Genomic DNA, 20,465 nt, shown 5'->3' on the forward strand with positions numbered 1-20,465 from the left:
CCCACAGCTAATATCATCCTCAATGGTGAAAAACTGAAAGCCATCCCTCTAAGAACAGGAACCAGATAAGGATGCCCACTGTCACCACTCCTATTTAACATAGTACTGCAAGTCCTAGCCAGAGCAATCAGGCAAGAGAAAGAAATAAAAGGGATCCAAATTGGAAAGGAAGAAGTGAAACTGTCACTATTTGCAGATGACATGATTTTATATATAGAAAACCCTAAAGAATCCGCCAGAAAACTTTTAGAAGTAATAAACGAATATAGTAAAGTTGCAGGATACAAAATCAACATACAAAAATCAGTTGCATTTCTGTACACTAACAACGAAGTAGCAGAAAGAGAAATTAAGAATACCATCCCATTTACAATTGCAACAAAAAGAATAAAATACCTAGGAATAAACTTAACCAAAGAGGTGAAAGATCTGTACACCGAAAACTATAAAACATTTCTGAAAGAAATTGAAGAAGATACAAAGAAATGGAAAGATATTCCGTGCTCTTGGATTGGAAGAATTAACATAGGTAAGATGTCCATACTTCCTAAAGCCATCTATAGATTCAATGCAATCCCTATCAAAGTTCCAACAACATTTTTCACAGAAATAGAACAAAGAATCCTAAAATTTATATGGAACAACAAAAGACCCCGAATAGCTAAAGGAATCCTGAGAAAAAAGAACAAAGCTGCAGGTATCACATTCCCTGATTTCAAAATATACTACAAAGCTGTAGTAACCAAAACAGCATGGTACTGGCACAAAAACAGACACACAGATCAATGGAATAGAATCGAAAGCCCAGAAATAAACCCACACATCTATGGACAGCTAATCTTTGACAAAGGAGCCAAGAACATACAATGGGGAAAAGAAAGTCTCTTCAACAAATGGTGTTGGGAAAACTGGATAGCCATATGCAAAAAAATGAAAGTAGACCCTTACCTTACACCATACACAAAAATTAACTCCAAATGGATTAAAGACTTGAATGTAAGACCTGAAACTGTGAAACTTCTAGAAGAAAACATAGGCAGTACGCTCTTCGACATCAGTCTTAGCAACATCTTCTCAAACACCACGTCTGACTGGGCAAGAGAAACAATAGAAAAAATAAACAAATGGGACTACATCAAACTAAAAAGCTTCTGCACAGCAAAGGAAACCATCAACAAAATGAAAAGACAACCTAACAATTGGGAGAAGATATTTGCAAACCATACATCTGATAAGGGCTTAATCTCCAAAATATATAAAGAACTCATGCATCTTACCAACAAAAAAACTACCAACCCAATTAAAAAATGGGCAAAGGACCTGAACATACATTTCTCCAAAGAAGATATACAGATGGCCAACAGACACATGAAAAGATGTTCAAAATCATTAACTATCAGGGAAATGCAAATCAAAACTACAATGAGATATCACCTGACGCCCGTCAGAATGGCTATAATTAACAAGACAGGAAACAACATGTGTTGGGGAGGATGTGGAGAGAAGGCAACTCTCATACACTGCTGGTGGGAGTGCAAACTGGTGCAGCCACTATGGAAAACAGTATGGAGATTCCTCAAAAAATCAAGGATAGAACTACCATATGATCCAGCCATCCCACTGCTGGGTATTTATCCAAAGATCTTGAAAACACCAATTTGCAAAGGTACATGCACCCCTGTGTTCATTGCAGTGTTATTCACAATAGCCAAGACTTGGAAGCAACCTAAGTGCCCATCAAGGGACGAATGGATCAAGAAGCTGTGGTATATATAAACAATGGAATACTACTCAGCCATAAGAAACGATGAAATCCAGCCATTTGTGACATCATGGATGGACATTGAGGGTATAATGCAAAGTGAAATAAGTCAGAGGGAGAAGGTCAAATACCGCATGATTTCCTTCATTAGGTAGTAGATAATAACAACAATAAACAAACACATAGGGACAGAGATTGGATTGGTGGTTACCAGAGGGGAAGGGGGGAGGGAGGAGGGTGAAAGGGATAATTCGGTACATGTGTATGGTGATGGGTTGTAATTAGTATTTTGGTGGTGAACATGATGTAATCTATGCAGAAATAGAAGTACAATGATGTACACCTGAAATTTTTACAATGTTATAAACCAATGTTACTGCAATAAACAAAAAATTAAAAAAAAAAAAATATCTCTCACCCCAACCTTCAGAAGAAGCTTAGGGAAAGAATATAAATTGACAAAATTGTGTGATTTCTTTCTAATTTCACCCATAATCAAGAGAGAAGTAGGCTGAGGATATGATTTGGCAGCTTTGGGAAAGCCCCAGAAAACCCCTGGAAAGCAGAATCCCAGGATTTCTGCCCAGCCGACAGTAGGAATAATTATGAGAGGTGTTTGGCAGGAAACTAGAACTTGGTGAGTGATAGTATACAGAGGATGAAATTCAAGAATGAGCCAGAGATGAACCAAGTTTTCTGGCCTGGATTATTCCAAATGGGGGTGCCAACAGTAAGGATGATTGGAATAGCGGCACATTTTATGGGAGGAGGGATGCATTTTCAGATTCGTGAAGTTTGAGCAACTTATCTCTTGAATTTGGATGTCTGCATCAGTCTAACCTAGAACCTCCCAAGTAGTAAGCCTTTTATATGTGTGTGCGGGATGAACGAGGAGATTGCATATAAAATGTTAATTGAAGATGAAAAAATGATGGCACCTGGAAACTCAGATTTTTCAAAAAAATCAATTTTTTTCAACCACTCTGGAATCAACCAGCTCCATGATTGAGTCTTTAAAAATTTTAAATTTCAAACTCCTTTTTAGATATTATACAGCCACAGTCTGAGTCATCTTGCACTTAAAAAATAATCATGACAAGTATATTAGAGAATAGAACAACTGAATACGTTAACTTCCTCCATTGATAGAAAGGACAAAAAAATCCAATTCTTACAAATTATTTAAAGACTATTTAACACTTCCAAAAGATTTAAGATAGGTAAAATTCAAGATAATCGTTTTCTATACCTTGATGATATTATATAATCATCAAACACTAGAAATCAAGTCAATTCATAAATAAACTTAAAAGTGCAAATACTAATGCTTTGTGGAATTGTATGACCAGTTTTCTGGAAGCTACTGTATGACTCTGGAACTGGACTTTTAATTAAAAGGAAGGTGAGAGATTCAACCATCAGATGTGTTCTGTTATGGGCTCCCTAATAAAGCTCACTGTCCCAAGTCTAGTGAATATTTCCTTTTCAAAAGACCCCATCCTTTTCTTTTCATATTCTGTCATTGTGTGTCTCTGATATTTGCTCTATGAGAGAATAACTGAACAGTTGAATGCTCTCAAATGGAGAGAGCTGGGTCTTGCGTAGACACAGTGAGCCTCGAAGATGTAAACAGTCAAACGCTCTCAAATGGAGAGAGCTGGGTCTTGTGTAGACACAGTGAGCCTCGAAGATATAAACAGTCAAACACTCTCAAATGGAGAGAGCTGGGTCTTGAGTAGACACTGAGCCTCGAGGATGTAAACACAATTCCTTGATTATGTGTGTTTGTGTGTAAATATGTGTGTATAAACATGTATATATATGTATGCCTAAGTGTATGTGTATAAAACTTCTTGCACAAAAATCAGTCTTACTAATTTCCTAGACTTTGAGAACATTCTTCTCTCTACCTCAAGTTGGGTGTTTTTAACTTGGGACTTAAAAAATCCTAATATTAAATGCAAATCTTTAAGGTACCTGTGTAAACTCTTTAAAACTTTTCTTAGGTAGGGAGTTTCCAGCTTTTAGCAGCATTCTCAAAGGGGTTTGTAACTCAAAATAGATCAAGAACCACAGCATGTGGGACCCCTAAAAATTAGACATTGAAAGTTTATTTAGTGAATCTGCATGAGATGAAGAGCCAAACTCACAGTGCTTCTTGGGATTGGTTCCTGGAAGTCCCAGTCACTCAGCGGTGGGGTCACAGCTGTGTCTCAGTTGCCTGCATGATTTCCCCTCCCTATTATTTTCATATCCAATTAAATATTCTCTTAATATTTCCACCCACAAAATAAAATTCCAAAGGTATTAGAATCAATCTTAGCACAGCTCCTCCTCCTTTTGAAAAAGACTATTGTTGTCACTTTGAAAACTATAAATAGCATTCAAGATGATATTTAATTTTAAGTTTGTGCCAACATTTGCTTGGAAACATCTAAGTTTTGAAATAGTAGGGAACTCACATTCCATCTGATATGTTTTCATTTTATCTCCCCTTCTCAGTGAATTTTAAAAGTCAACTGCAGTCAGTGTCAATATCCTTTCTGCTATGCTAATGTGGCCTCCGTGTAGAAATCAAAGGGCGGGAGTCCTCAGGGCAAGTGGTTCTTTCTCAGTTGAACTAGTTAGTGTCACTGAACCACAAGTATCAGAGCTGAATGTGTGCTTAGAGGTGACCGAGATGAGATGAATGCCTCTCAGTTTGAGGATAGGGAAACTGAGCCCCAGACAAAGGGAACTGACTGAAGTCTCATTAGCAATAGAGCCAGGACATGAGCCTCTACAGGAGGGAAGGAATGTGGTCACTTCCTTCCCTGAACTTGATGGTCCTTTATCAGAGCATACTGCCCCATGGTACTTAGGATTTCTACTCTTTCCATAGTTATTGTTGCTCAGTTCTTATCCCTATGAGGCAAGTTGACATTTCAAAGTAATCACTGGTGTGCCATTTCCCTCTTGACCCTCTCCTGACTAAATGGAAGTGTATCTACTGCTTAGTAGTAGTTTCCTGCCCTCATCAACTTAGCTTCTAAGTGCAAAAGGCGTTCCCCAGTGTGAGAGAGAAAAGATTCACACGAGGATAAGGAGGCTGAATAGCTCTACCTGCCCATCCCCAGACTTGAAAAAAGAGCTTCAAACTGGAGAAGGGACAGAGCTGAGAGACACAGACAGAGAGAGAGAACGCACTCTAGGGCAATGTGCTCTACCCCTGCCCTTCCCCCAAACCCCGGGCTGAATCCTGAGGTTGGGACACACATTAGTTTTGTATTTGCGACTGTAACAAATTTCCACAAATTCAGTGGCTTAAAACAACACAAATTTATCATCTTACAGTTCTGGAGGTCAGACGTCCAAAATGGGTCTCAACTGGCTAAAATGAAGGTGTTGGCAGGTCTGCATTCCTTTCTGGAGGCTCTAGGGGGAACATCTGTTTTCTTGCCTTTTCCAGCTTTTAGACGCTGCCTGCATTCCTTGGCTCCTGGCCCACTTACATCTTCAAGGCCAGCAATGACCAGCGGAGTCTTCGTCACGCTGCATCCCTCTGACACTGACTCCTCTGCCTCCCTCTTCCACATTTAAGAACCCTTGTGATTATATTGGGTCCACTCCCATAATCAGGATAATATTCCTATCTCAAAGTCAGATGATTAGCAACTTTAATTCTATTTCCTACCTTAATTCTTCTTTGTCATGTAATGTATTTACAGGTTCAGGAGATTCAGAGGTGGATGTCCTTGGGAGGCAATTATTCTGCCTTCCACAGGTGATTTGCTGGAAACCTTTCCTTTGGATTTGGGAATCCAAGAGTAGAGTGGACTTGCCCTCTGCTTTTCCCATCTAAAACATGGTAGTACCTGGCTCTGCCAAGAGAGGGATGAAGAGTTGTACCAATGACATGAACATCTGTCAGGGAATCCTAGATCTCCTGCAGACCTCAAGAAAATGTGAAAGAACAGAAAGACTTTTCTGTACCCACAGGAAAGCTAAAAAGCTGACAAAGGGCACAGAGTAAGTGCCCTTCATGTGCTGTGACAAGAGGCCATGTCATGACCATGGACATCTCAGGGATGCAGGTGGCCAATGATCACCATCCCCCAAAGGATGATTTCCCTTGTTGTGGGTCTCAGCATGGACCATAGATACACCTGCAAGGCAGATTACTTGGACACTAGATGCCAAAGAAACGACAGCCAAGGACCACTGCCTATTCCATGTGACATGTGGCTAATAATGGCCCCAGGGAACAGAATGCTGAATCAAGAGGTTGTGAACTAGAATGGGACTGAATTATAGGTGCTGAACTGATGGAGACAGCACTGAACTTGCTGAACAAAACCTGGCCCTGGGCTAATGAAGAAATTTGCTATCACAGCCAGAAATTAAATTGAACTTTGGGAGTAAAGACTATTTCACTTCTGTTTAGTCAAGTTGGTGATTGTGAAATTAATAACTGTTATACAGGCTACTCAAATGAACCTGAGACAGAGTAAGAGAGGACGTGGTGATTGAGAAGAGACCTGAGACAAGACAACACGAATGGGGAACATGAGCCTGCAGAGCATCACATCAGTATGAACGCCCACTTTAATGTGTCCTTCCCTCTGCCTCTCAGCAGGAACTTAGGCAAATGTTATCCTGGAGAGTATTTTTTCCTAACAAGCCAGAGAGTGGAAACCCCAAAAAGGCCATTTCTCTGGGTATTTCAATTTAAGTAGTAGGTCATATGCAAGTATTTCCCATGAGATCTTTACCAAAACTAAAGTCAATTTCTTTCACTACATTCACCAACCAGCTACCAGTAACTGTTAGTCTCTGCCAATGAGTGAAAAAGAACATAGAATGTCTGCTTGTAAAAAATGACCCCTAATGTTTTCTTTAAATTACAGAATTATTGTGTATTCATTATATAAAGTTTGGGAAATGCAAAAGAGTATGAAGAAAGAAACAGGAGTGATCTATGATTCCATTATCCAGCCACAATCCCTTTTAATTACTAGGTGCATATGCTTCCATTCTATTTGGTTTATATGCCATTCTTTTCATTCAATATTATAACCCAATATTTTATATCATTAAAATTATTTTAAAACATTCAGATATATGAATATATACCATTAAAATATATTCCTCTGTCATTTGGCATTTGAATTATTTCCCAGGTATTTTTCAAATTAAATAGATAAGTTATACAAGTTTTATAGACACACATCTGAGGTAATTTGGAAACTATGATACAGATAAGAACATTTTTGAGCCTAGAGGGGGATAAAATAGAAATACCTGTCATTCTCTTGGCAGGGTGTTAATTCCAAAATATGAAGTTGCATGAAGATTGTTCTATCTTGGATTGGCCTATCTTAAAAAGTGCTGGTGGGGGCTCTCAGGGGCAATTTATTAAACCAATTTCAGATGGATTCCAGAAATGCATACACGGTCCAGAGCTGGCCTTTGTGATTTGATTCTGGAGTTACCAGCAAAGTCACACTGTACCTCTAGACTAAGGCCTTATATCCCAGCTTTAAAATCTCATTCTTTTCTCATCAGGCTTTGCTAGTTTAAAAAATACTTTGTCATCTTAGGGAAGTTAACAATGTGAACTACTGTTGTTATAATTAAGGTACAGGTTCTTCCTTGAGAGGAGGTTTTGACAAGAAGGAAGATAGTACCCAAAAAAGGGGGAGGGGGGGATTGCAGCTGGTAAAGGAAAGCCACAGGGCTGAAGGAATGCAAGAACTAGGTTCTGAATTCAGAGGGTCGGGGATTCAGCCCAACAAACATCCCTTGAGAACCTTCTCCATTAGATAGTAGGATTTATTGGGTGTGAGGAGGTAAAAAGGACAAAGTAGATTAAGACACCTCTGGGAGTTCACAGAGGCAGCAGAGTGAAAGAGAACGCAGACTCTGGAGCCAGACAGCCTGAGTATGAATTTCAGGTCTGTTTCTTACTCTCTCTGTAAGAAGAGAGTAAGATTCTTTTCTGTCACCTCAGAAAAGTTACTAGGTCTTTCTGTGCCTCAGTTTTCTTATGATCTGTTGGAGGTAAACATAACTTACTGCCCCGCCTTGCATTTCATTGCATGCATTAACTCATCAGTGCGCTACCATCATAATCACACCATATTCTCCCTCTCCATTTGATGGTATCACCAGTTGATGAAAATCTTGTTTCCAACCTCCCTTAAGAAGTCTAATTCAGCCTTATACCAGATCACCAACAGATGAAACCCCCCCAAGCTCCTCATTCTTTTGATTTTGAGATGAGACGTGAAAGAAGAAAATATCCCAGTGACCCAGGAAAGGATATAAATGGTAGACATATCATGTGGATGGAAAATGGTTTAAGAAAATAAGTTAGGTTGCTAAAAATAAATTCTGCCTCAGTCTTCACATCAACCGATATGGCCAAGATTATCAGAGAAGCCAACTGGAAGTTCATACATGGATTTGACTCAACAAATTCCTCTTCGATAACTCTGAAGAGTTTTCTAAGAAGAACCAAAATTATTTTAAAGGAAAAAGAAGATGCTGGAGAAGAAGGCTGCATTTCAGTGCAAAGTGAATATTCTATGAGTTCCTTAGTTACTGCTAATGTAGGAAGGATTTCCAACAGGTACTGGTGCAGCTGGCCTGGAAGATATTTATGTTCCACTGAGAGTTATAAGCAAGGACTGTTTCTTTTTGAGAAAAAGAAAGGAAGCAATTTTCTTTTAAATATTTTAGTATGTCATCATGACATGAATACACTATAAGGCATGCAAAAGTATTTAAGAGGTTCAGCGCACAAAACCAGCTCAGAAAGGATGACCCTGGGAATTGTAGAAGATTGGTTGGAGTGGGTTGATGACTTTCTTGTGTTTTAAAAAAAAAAAACAAAACTATAAAAAGGAGTTGCTGGGGACTAGTGGGTTGTATCCTAAAAGCAGAGAAAATGTCTGACTTTGGAAAATGCCAATTTCCTATACTCTACGTCTTACATGCTTAATTAGCAGTGGTATGTCCAGGACCTACAAGGTTTAGTAGCAATTTAGGATGTGGGATGTGTGTGTGTGTGTGTGTGTGTGTGTGTGTGTTTGTCTGTAATGCTGAACAGGGATCTAGAAACTGGAAGTCATAGTCTCTAAGAAAATAGCTTATCTCACTATCTTTGAGTTTTCCATAAAAATGAAGGATAATATTTTCCTCAAACCAAAGAGAAGAGTGATGGAAATACAAAGGCTTTGTAGTCAAACAGACTGGTTTAAACAAGCTTTGCATGAGCTGGTTATAAGGTCCTGGGACAGACACTTACCCTCTGTGAGGTTTAGCTTCAACTGAATGGTGTTCATGATACCTACACCCTGTAAGGTTTATGAAGATTAAAGCAGTGTATATATGGCACCTAGCATAGAGTCCAGCCTGTTGTGGACTCTCATTAAATGACAAAAATAATTTTATTCTATTACTTTTTTATTAGTCCTCTCCCTAGGAACAAAGATTAAGAACTAGAATTGTTTATTACTGTTAACCTAAATCCAGAAGCCCAATGTTATTAGATTTTTTTCTCCTAATTTCCTGTAATATGGGAAACGTGAGAGATATTAAGATTTAAATTGCAAGTTCAACATTAAAGCACTTGTTATAAATCACTGTATTCACCAGATGTATAGAATTTAGAGCTATGTAGGTATAGCAGCCTTTTCTAGATTTTCTTTATTAGAAAGAAAATGCGGCATCTCTCAACTTGCTCCTCTAAATCTGTGGGGTCATAATCTCCAAAAAGAGTTGCTTATCAGTAAGATAAAGCAATTTGAAAGTCTTGGAATAAAATAATGTCAGAATTTCTTTCCAGAAGAGATTTCCTCATTGTATTTGAATGTCAGGATAGTGTGGGCTGTGTGCTTGCGGCAGCTTAAAAGTTTCATGTGCTCACAAATTATTGAGCTGCTGCGTCTCTGAAGGCTGCTGGCCCACAGGCAAACACGATGACAGTCACAGGTGATGACACTGAACCTGTATGATCTCCCCTCGATGAGTTCCTTGGAGTTGCAAAACCTCCTGGGTCTCCAGAGAAGGTGGCCTCTGGCCAGTCACCTACTCCAGCTTCCAACTCCTCACTCACTCCCACCAACTCCTTAGAATGCTCTCTCACATGCCCTCAGGATAATAATAACAACAATAATAATGTTAATAATTATACAAATCGTGATAGCTGACATTTTCTGAGCTTGAGTTTGTACTGGGATTTTTCTAGCGTTTATATGTAATAACTCATTTAATTCTCACAACAGCCTCATCATAATTCCCACGTTATAGAAGAGGAAATTGAGACACGGAGAAGTTGGGCAACTTGTTCAAGGACATAGAGCTGAGACTGAACACCAAGGAATCTGGATCCAGAGCCCCAGTCTTAACCCCTACGTGATATTGCCTCAAAGGGACATTTAATGGGTTTCTTTTCAACATTGGAACAAGCAAGTTCAGCCACCTGAATAATACTTAGCTGGGCCACCCATAGAAGAGCAATGGTCTACAGAAACAATGATCAAAATGATGGCTTGTCTGTCCTCCAAAATCCGTGGCTTATTTTACGAGTATCCCTGGTGTTAGTAGCAGCAAAAAGAAAACAAAAGTAAACTGTGTGTGGAGGGATCCATCTGGTCAGGCTGAGGTCATTTTGTTTTTAAAACTTCGACCAAGTCTTTGATCAGGGATGATAGAATGTAATTCAATTGTTTGATGACATATCTCCTGTGTTATCTTATGGTTTTGAGGAAAAATAAATTACTGTCATCTGGATTTGTAGGGCTAAATCCAGAAAAAATTGAGAGGTTTTGCATCAAATTATACTTTATGAAAACTAATGAAGCTGTCTGGATTTAACAAACTCTGGCAGTGCACTGTCCATTTTGGTAGCCAACGGCCACATGCAGGTCGTCTGACTTGAGATACACTGGAAATGTAAAATACACATTGTATTTCAAGGTATTATACAAAAGGAGGGTGCAAATATCTCACTAATAATTTTTTATACTCGTTACATGTTGAAAAAATAATCTTTGGCTCTCCTGGGTTAAAAGTTATATCACTAAAATTAGTTTTACCTATTTCTTTTCAATTGTTTTAATGTAGCTATTAAAACATTTTTAATTACATATGTAACTCACATTATATTGCTATTGGGCAGTGCTGCTCTAGAACATAGCGTACAAAGTACAGACTGGGGACATTGATGATAGACCTCACCTGATGGTGACAGAACTACAACCATATATTGGGTGCTCAAGCTGGGATTCCAAATGCCAGGCTATATTTCCAGGGATGTATGTGCCTTTTCTGAAGCAGGCAACTCGGAGGCCTTATTGTTCTTCTCTGCTGGCACATGGCACATGATAGTTTCAAAAAACGAGCCCTGTTCCGAGCTAAGGGTAATGGGATGTATTTATAAAGGTTATTTATAATAAGTTTATTATTCTTTTGTCAAATGAATGGCAGATGATAATTGAAAAGCAAAAACATTTCAAATGCTTTGGGGCTTTAAAATTGTGTATTAGTTTTTATCTACCTTTTCCCCCTAACTCTTGCTTATTTTGCTTTGCTTCTTTAAAAGAGAGATTAGGTCAAATGTTCGGGGGCTTTTCTCTTTGAGGCCATTATAATTTATATCGATAGAAAAGTGTCAATGCTTAATTCATATCTTTTTTCTTCTTGCTGTATTTATCCATTTCTGCTCATAATTTATTTCTCCTGCAACTGTTTTCCTACCCCTATTCCCCATACTCTCAAGTCTCTAAATAAAATTGATCTGAACAATTTCTTATGTGAGATCTTAATAGTTTGCTTTAGTGGGTCATAGGACCCAAATTTACTAAAACTTTTTGGATATTCTTCTTAAGTGACTGTTTATTAATAGTTATGTCAAAAACCCTGACTATAACTGTAATTAAGATTTTAAAAAATACACAAATGGGGGCCAGCCTGGTGGTGTAGCGGTTAGGTTTACACTCTCCACTTTGCTAGCCCAGGGTTTCGCAGGTTTGGAACCCCGGGCATGGACCAATGCACCACTTGTCAAGCCATGCTGTGGCGGCGTCCCATATAAAATAGAGGAAGATGAGAGGGATGTTAGCCCAGGGCCAATCTTCCTCGGCAAAAAGAGGAGGATTGGCAATGGATGTTAGCTCAGGGTTAATCTTCCTCAGACACACAAAAAATACACAAATGGTCCAATCTTCAAGTACCGATGTTAACTGAGGTTTGACTGCAGCAGTCACTGTGTGACTAAGAACAGAGCTGTGAGAAACAGGTAGGAAGTCAGATAGATACTGGCAACAAGGATTCGTGGAGCCTTGTTGCCACCCACTATCAAGCACCAATAGACTTCTGCTGGAATGTCTGTTGGAGAGAGAATTCACTGTGAGGGCAGATAGGACTCTGCATAACAAAGCCTTACTGAGAAAATAATGAGGGAGGACCACATGGAGGTTTGATGGAGTGTTCTACTTTGGTACTAAAGATAGACTGACATGGAGTTAGCTTTTTCTTCCTTATTTCTCACTAACAGGCAACTGAGCATATTCAAATGAGAGAGGAGAGCTGTTCTGGGAAAACACCTAGGGTAGCAGTTTCTTGAAGCTGACTCCAGGAAAAACCATAGAGGTGGCATCCTATGCCTTGGGGCTCATCCTATAGATACGTGTCCTCTCATCATCAGGAACTCTTCTGTCTTCTTTCATTGTTTTTTCCCTTATGTGTCCAATGATTTCATGATTTTCTCTGGAGGCCCTCAGCCCACCAGCACCACCATTATAGCGCTCCATGCTTCTCAACATTCCACTCATGGTAGACTCCATCGAATGTGACTAACCTGAATTGTATACTCCCTGAATTCTTATCTCTACTAAGAAAAATGGGCAGGAATAATTTTTAACCAGATAAATGCTTCTCTGCTATTTTATGTTCCTCTCCTCCAAGGGACATAGTGATTTAATTAAGCAATAATCTGACATAGGAGAGGGTAAACCAGATGTCTACCCAGTTCTCTCATCATTAAAATAGGTAGCCAAAGAGCATTCAAAGATCCACTCAGGGAGAATTTGACGTCACAGATCATTAAACTACCACTACTATACTTCATTTGTTGGTTATATCACATCCAGATGTTTTTAGTTAAAAGTTCTTACAAATTTAGAGGAACCCATGGAGTTCTTATTTTATTCTTAATAAGAGATCACAAAGTTTTCATTCCAAAATTCTCAAACACTCAAAAACATATCCCTCAGTATGAAGACATCATTGAACCCAGAGGAAAAAGAGCTAATTAATTGTCTCACTGAAACATTCCTTTCTTTTTGAAGAATCAACTGGGGACCCATGGACTTTGAGCCCATTGTCAAATGGTGTGTGAAAGAGATCCAAGTTCCACAATAAATATTATCAGCAATATAATAGTTCTCTCCAGCCCTCAGGGCCAAATGACCTGCATTTTAGCAAATTGATTTTCTTCATGCATTGTGTTAAGCCAGGCATTGTTTCCCATGTCATGCTTGAACCTACAGTTGCTCTATGAAATTCATGGTTGAATTTGTCCAATTGTTGATTGCTATTCCCATTTGCTTTAATAATAGTCACTTCCTTCATCAGTAATAGGTTTTATATACAGTGCACAATCACAACCATTCAATGTCAAACGTAAACATTTGATGAATTGCCCAATACAGTTATGAGAGTTGCTTACTTGAGACACAGCTAGGGTAAGCCTTACTGAGTTAATGAGATGATGTATTGTGGCATTAGGCAATGGGTGTTTCACTCCCCCACATTAGTTGTACATGCTCTTTTACCCAAGGACCCATTTATATCATTATCATAATCTTCATCAACTTGTCAAGATAATGAAAGACCCACTGAGTTCAGAGAAAGCCTCACATAATTCATGGAAATTTAAAGAACATAGATGTAAAAAGGGTTTGGGAGCAACAGATAAATAAGATCTGCACAGAGAACCATAAAGAAAGGGCTTTATAAGAGATTCTGCCTTGGAAAGGGTGGAGTTTGAACCGAGTTTTGAGGGGGAGAAGAGAAATCCTCTGAAATGGAGAAGATAAATTAGTAAACAAAACACAGAAAGACAAATCCAGGACAGAGAGCTAGAGGAAGAGCAGGTGAAGATAAACTCAGAGATGATGATCAAGGTCGGAGAGAAAGGAAGAGAAGCTCTTGAGCTCGCTTTCAGCAAATCCCACATCTACAAACACACAAGTCTAGGTTTTGGTGGAGGCAAGTTACTTATCGACTTTGACATGTACCTACCAGACTTGCTTAGCAATCAGACAAGGTTTATAATTACTTTGCCAAGACTTTCTGATGTGCCACAATTTGCAGCCATCTGTACACTGATGTTTGACCAACAGATTCCAGTCCATCAATGATGCTCCATTAAATTAACCTCAGATGGCTGATATCACCATATCAGAATCTCATCCAATGTAGCTATGAGTTAATAAACCGACCTTCTGAAAAGCAAGATGTTCTCTCCTCTTAAATTATCTTAGGACTAGTATGGAATTTCAAGTTCCTCTAGTTCAACATCTTGTTCTTTCATATATTCACTCATTTAATAAATATTTATTGAAGACCTGCTCTATGCCAGATTAAGTCCCGGTTCTCATGGCTTTACAGTGTAGTTGGAGATGCAGGCATTGAATAATAAACTAATAAATTATTTCAAGTGTGGTAAGTGTTAAGAAGAAAATAAACATGGTAACATGATAGCATTACTGTGGAGGGGATGGGAGATTAGCTATCTCAGATGGGGCAGGGAGATCAGTGAAAGGTACTCTTTGAGGAGGTAACACTTGAACTGAGATTTGGAAAAAGATATGAAGCTTCATGAAGGGGAAGAGAAGATGGAGGAAGTTAAGGCAAAGAAAACAATATGTGCAAAGGCCCTGAGGTGGGAACAATAAAAATGTATTTGACACAAGCAAGCAGTGAGAGAGAATGAGACTAACAGGAGCTGTGGAGGTGGGCAGGACCCACTATTGAAGTTAAAGAACTCACTCATGGCCATATCATTGTAAATGAGTAAGCAAAGAGGTGAAATGGATGTTACAGATAAGTGCACACACAGTGGACTAGACAGAGGACACTGGGGAATAGTAATATTTAAGCAGTAGAGAGAAGAGTTGCCCATGAAATAGGCAGGGATCTCAAACTCAAATGCCTTCAGGGGCCAGGCAAGTATCGTAAACAAGTGAGGGAAGCCTCAGTAAAAGAAAGGGAGTGGTGGGAACCATAGTGACCTAGAGAATGAGGGACATGCCTAATAGCATACAGACTTATTAAAAAATACTTTGCAAGCAAAATAAAAGACACATGAGAAGACAAGCAAACCCGTGGACCATCAATATGCAACACTGAGCCAGAGGAAAAACAGGAAGGAGGCTGGGAATGAGAAAAATCAATACAGCGTGGTCTCACATAAGTCAAGGAAGAGTTATATTTTCATGAGGTAAACAAAAAAGAGTATGTTTTATTAGGCAGTAACCCAAATGCTGTAATACTAATAGCAATCACAGAAAAAACCTATACTATTTGTTACAGAACTTGTATAAACTAAAAATGGAGATAATGACCCAGTGGGCCATATTTGTAAAGACAGGAATCATAGAACCCTGTGGTCCATCCATGAACTGGACGTGGAAGTCCTCCGGAAGAATCATGCCCCTCCACTGTGTGCTTGCATGGATCCAGGAATGGGAAGCTCACTCCCTCACAAGGCACTCTAAGTATTTAGAAGTTTCTATCAATTTGACCTGTTGTTATGTGGAACCGATATCTGCCTCCTTGTAGCCTAATAGTTCCAGATCTGCCCTCTGGGGCCACACAGAACATATTTAATACCTTTCCACTTGCCAGCCCTTCAGATATTTAGAAACAAGGACCCTGTCACTGCCTTCTCCAGAAAAGTCTTCCCTTCTCCAGAAAAAATATCTCCACCTTCAACTACTCCCCAGATCACTGTCACCAGACTCTGCCATACTAATCACCTTTCTGTGAACCTTCTCCAGTCTGTCATTGTCCCTCTTAAAATAGTGCCCAGGGAGAACAGAACATTCCTAGCTGATTTATAATCTAGGGCTTCTTTAGGCATCATTTTCTATTTCTGCAGTAGTGAGAATACAATTACATTTTATTGAGCTCCATCTCCCGCTGTCCCAGTTCCCCACTCCCCGCCCTCCAAGGCAGTCTGTTTGTTGTATTTCATGGGCTGATGTATAATCTGGAGTGAATGCTCCCATCAGTATAAAGAATGTTGTCCCTCATCACCCCATCATTTCTGATTAAACTCACTCAGTCTAATGTACATTACGTCTTGTACCAATGAAGCCTGTGCAATGCTTCATGCTCCTCATGTCACTTTCTAGACATTATCTTATTATGTCCTCAAAATGGAGAAGTATTTTTGTACAAAGAGGAAGATGAATCTGAGAATGAGAGGTTAAAGGTAGGGGGAAAACTGGAAATCTGACCCTTGAAAAGAGTACTGAATGGGAGCATCCAATGACCTGGCTTCAAATCTGGGTTCTCCATTTACCCACTTTTGCTAGCTTTTTAAAACCAAAATTAATAATGATAATAAGAACACAAACAGCTACCTATTAATAAGTGCTTCGTATGTACCAATCCCTGCAACAAGCTCTTCATGTACAGTATGTCATATATTACACACAATAATCTTTTAAATTGTATGTATTATTATCTCCATTTTAAAGATAAGAGAATTAAAACGCAGAGGTTAAGTGACTTGCCCAATGTCACACAATTACTAGGTGGCACTGGGATTTGAACCCAATTCTGCTTCTCTCCAAAGTTCAACTTCTTCATAGTCTTGTACCACAATCTCCCTTATAGGGTACTGTCTATACTATATATGACCTACCAGTTGATTGAAAACAAGAACTCTTCTAGTAATTACTTCTCTTGAGATTCTTCTCCAAATAGGTAGGGGGTAAGAACATGTGCTGCCTCATCTGTGGGGCTGAGCTGCTGTGACAGCATGTACACAAGGGCAAAAGAGTAAGGGAGGAGAGAAAGGCCACACACCAACCCCAGCATCAGACATCGTGTCTCAAACTGGGCTGAAATGTAGCCCTGTGGCTTCTGTCACAAGTGCATTCGGAATACAAACAAGATTTCAAGGTTACAGTTCAGCCTAAGAAAACAGTGTTTTCAAGTACTTTTAATACCACTTTAGCAGTATTCACTTGTATATAAATCATGTGCTAATTTATTCATTAAAACAGCCTGTACTTGGCAACATTTTATTAACCTTAGTTAATACTAATAAGATCAGTACTTGTATTTTTTCAAAATGCATCTCTTTATAATTACTCCACAATTCTGACTTTTTCCAACTTGAACTAAGCCCTTACCAACTGCATTCTACATCTAATGAAAATGAGTTTAAATTACAATATTATAGTATATAGCTTGAGAAAGCATGAATTTTGGAGAAAGCCTATTCCCATACTTAAGCCATGCATCAGAATCTTCTGAGGACTTACTTATGGTCTTATAATTACTGATTCCTAAGTGCCTCTGCCATCTACCGGATCAGAATCTCTAGGGATGGGACCTCCTGGGAACTGAGATTTGCAGCAATTGTTCCACAGCCCAGAACTTACGGACCAGTGACTAGAGTATTTCCACCCTACACAGGTCTACTGCAGCTCTTGCAAAACACAGGAAGCACAATATAGTGAGGGGTGTTCCAAAGGCATAATAACCAGTCACCTCAAAGGAGCCTCTGAGTTGCAGAAAAATTAATTATAAGTCTTGTTATTAACTGCTGACCTCTTGTTCTTTATTTTCAGGGTCTGAGTAGCCATTAAGACGGTACCTCTCTCCCATTTGACACCTGTGGCAGACATTGCTAATCAATCACAGCACTTTTCTTGTTGTATCCAGAAACAACCTCAAAGCCCTTTCCAACCAAGAACTCCAGGGCACCACTGCCATCTGATCAGCTCTTACATGTGGGAACATATTTACCCTTCCCTGGCTAGAATAAGTAGTTAAAGTGAACTTATCTTATATTTTAGACCAGCCTTATCCTAGAGCATAGGCTATATACTCTACATAGTGCAGACAGACACCTGAAGGTTCTCATGTAGACAAGACCCCAGAAGCAGATCACCTGGCTCTTGTTGATTCATCTTTGCAGTGATTTCCCATTTATATCTTTAAACGGAAGCATCCAGAAATCAGCTAACTGCTAAAATGTTTATGATACATGGGTTACTCATAGCATTCAAACTAACCTAGTTTCTGCTGACAATAATTCAAAGTTCCACTTTGAATAAATTCTATTAGGAAACACAAGCTGAGTTCCAAAGTATTTTTAAAATTAAATGTAGTATTTGACTAAAAAATCATATATCAATCTGCTTGATTTCCATTGGTGGCACTATAGACTTTCTCCTATGGAGCTTCTGTGCCACACCTCCATGCAAATGTTTAGAGTCCTGGCAAATAACAGGGCAGAAATCACAAGGACACTTAGCTTCTGCCTGCTTTCATTTGAAAAAGAAAATCATTATAAATTCATTTGCCTTTGGTTCCCATAATGGCCATCCTTGACTCCTTGGACTCTACTGTCACTTCCCAAGTCACGTTAGGTGGAATCCCATTTAAGACCATATATCCAGGGCGATACCTGGTTTATTAGGTTGATTTCATCACATCGATAGGCACTGTGACCAAACAATAAGATCAGAGAGAGCAGACCCACCTCCTCATAGATGCTGTCATTCCTGTCAAAGTCTCCAGCCTTCCTTGGAAGAACGTGGATGTGAACGTGCTGAAAATGTACAAGAAAAAAATAAAACATGATTATCACCCCATATATTTCTAGACTTGACAGTGATGCTCACATGAAACCCAATTACTCCACATTGGTTCCTGCTGGATTATTTTTCAGAGGAAGATGATGTTCACCTGTTCACCTTCAGTAACTATGTCTGAAATCTGCAGGGAACAGAGAGACGCAAAACAAGAGAGAATGACTTGGCAGCATATATGAGAGTTTGAGTGAAGTACCAGAGTGTTTTAGGGGCTCTGTGGAATTATTCATAGTTGTCAGTCTTGGTTGTATTTAGCCAGCACTTTGAAATGACAGCACATCTTAAAAGGTGACCATAGCAACTCTGAAACTGACAAGAAATAAGAATTGGCTAGCAGGGAACTATATAAGTAAAGAGCAAATGAGTGAGAGTAGGAAGGAATTAATTGGCCTAATTATAGAATCAGGCCTTCAAATAATAATCATATAATAATAATATGAACAGTTTTCATTGATTGAGCTTTTACTATGATAAGAAAGCTCTGTGCTTGGCATTTATCTCAGTTAATGCTCTGAATAATCCCACGAGGAAAGTTCTACTATGATCTCCATTTTACCGAGGAGAAAATCTACACTCAGAGAGGTCACAGACACACAGGAAGTGCTGGAGTCAGCACAGGAAGTGCTGGAGTCAGCACAGGAAGCCAGAGCCTCCAGCTCTTGCCCCCACCTTCTCCATCAGCACATAACTGATTCTGTGAAGTTAATCTTTTAAACAACGCCTTTCTCTAGTCTACTATAGCACCCAGGTAATATACATAGCAATGCTATTACGTAGAGACCGTGAATCAAGGCACACAGCATATCTAATTCAATATATTCTTCAAGGCTAAACTGCCATTTGAGGGTTTTACTTTCCAAATAGCCTCTATTGTACCTAGGCTAAAGTTAAACCTGTTCCTGCCCTTGGGCTATGTTCCTGCGTTTATTACAAACCGCGCGAAGGACTGTGAAAATGAAAAGCCTAAATATGGAAAGGCAGACAAAGAATCAAACCTTGTCCCTGATCACACCCACCACTTTTTCATTACGGCATCAGGCTCCAAACCTCCAAAGGGCCTCTGGATGATGCGAAATTAAGCGTCCCTCTGGCTTTGCTGCGCAAGGAGGGAAAATGATATGCTTTTAACGCAGAGGCAGAGAACAAGGCGGTTCAAGGTGAATGAAGCAGAGAGGAGCTTCTCATCAGCCCCTGAGCACAGAGTCCCCAAGGAGTGACATGTTTTTGCCCGAATATTCTCCAATCAATGATGAAGCCAGTCATGGATTCCTCAGCAACTGGAACAAGTGTATACTTAAGTCACAAAGACTATGTGAGCAAGGGAGAGAGGGAGGGAAGACAAACAGGGAAAAACAAATCACGAACTACCCATAGAACAAAATGCTTAGGAGAGAGCAGTACAGGACGGACCCAGGCTGAAATTTATTGAAGTCGATGGGCTGGTTGACTGAAAAGTCAGCACAGAAAAATTTCACACTTCAAGGAAATAGTCCACCGTTACAAGGAGACTTCACTTAATCTTTACTTCCAAAACCTGCTACTATCCTTTCCTCCTATCTTCCTTTCCTCTTCCTTTCCTCTTTCTTTCCTCGTTTCCTTCCTTCTTTCCCTGCTTCCATCCATCCATCCATCCATCCATCCATCCATCCATCCATCCATCCATCCATCCATCTATCATCTCCTTGTACTTTCTAATAAGCAGGTATTCCAGATCAGTGTTCTGTAGTCAAACTGACTAATGAAAATCCTAGACCTACCACTTACTAGCTGTGTGGCCTTGACTTATAGGCCTATAGCTCAGTATCCTCATCTATAATGGG

The 20,465-nt window shown here is 39.4% G+C and overlaps 1 protein-coding gene across 6 annotated transcripts in view; it reads right to left on the reverse strand.

The window, feature by feature from the left end:
• FHIT (fragile histidine triad diadenosine triphosphatase) overlaps positions 1–20,465 on the reverse strand; it is a 1,365,721-nt gene that overhangs the window by 165,483 nt on the left and 1,179,773 nt on the right. For all 6 annotated transcript variants that reach the window (XM_058562170.1, XM_058562152.1, XM_058562157.1 and 3 more), the window contains one exon: positions 18,534–18,602. In XM_058562170.1, the coding sequence (XP_058418153.1) occupies positions 18,534–18,602 (69 nt within the window). The remainder of the gene's footprint in view (positions 1–18,533; positions 18,603–20,465) is intronic.

The sequence above is a fragment of the Diceros bicornis genome, chromosome 2, assembly GCF_020826845.1.
Source record: "Diceros bicornis minor isolate mBicDic1 chromosome 2, mDicBic1.mat.cur, whole genome shotgun sequence".
In the NCBI taxonomy this organism is placed as follows: domain Eukaryota; kingdom Metazoa; phylum Chordata; class Mammalia; order Perissodactyla; family Rhinocerotidae; genus Diceros; species Diceros bicornis.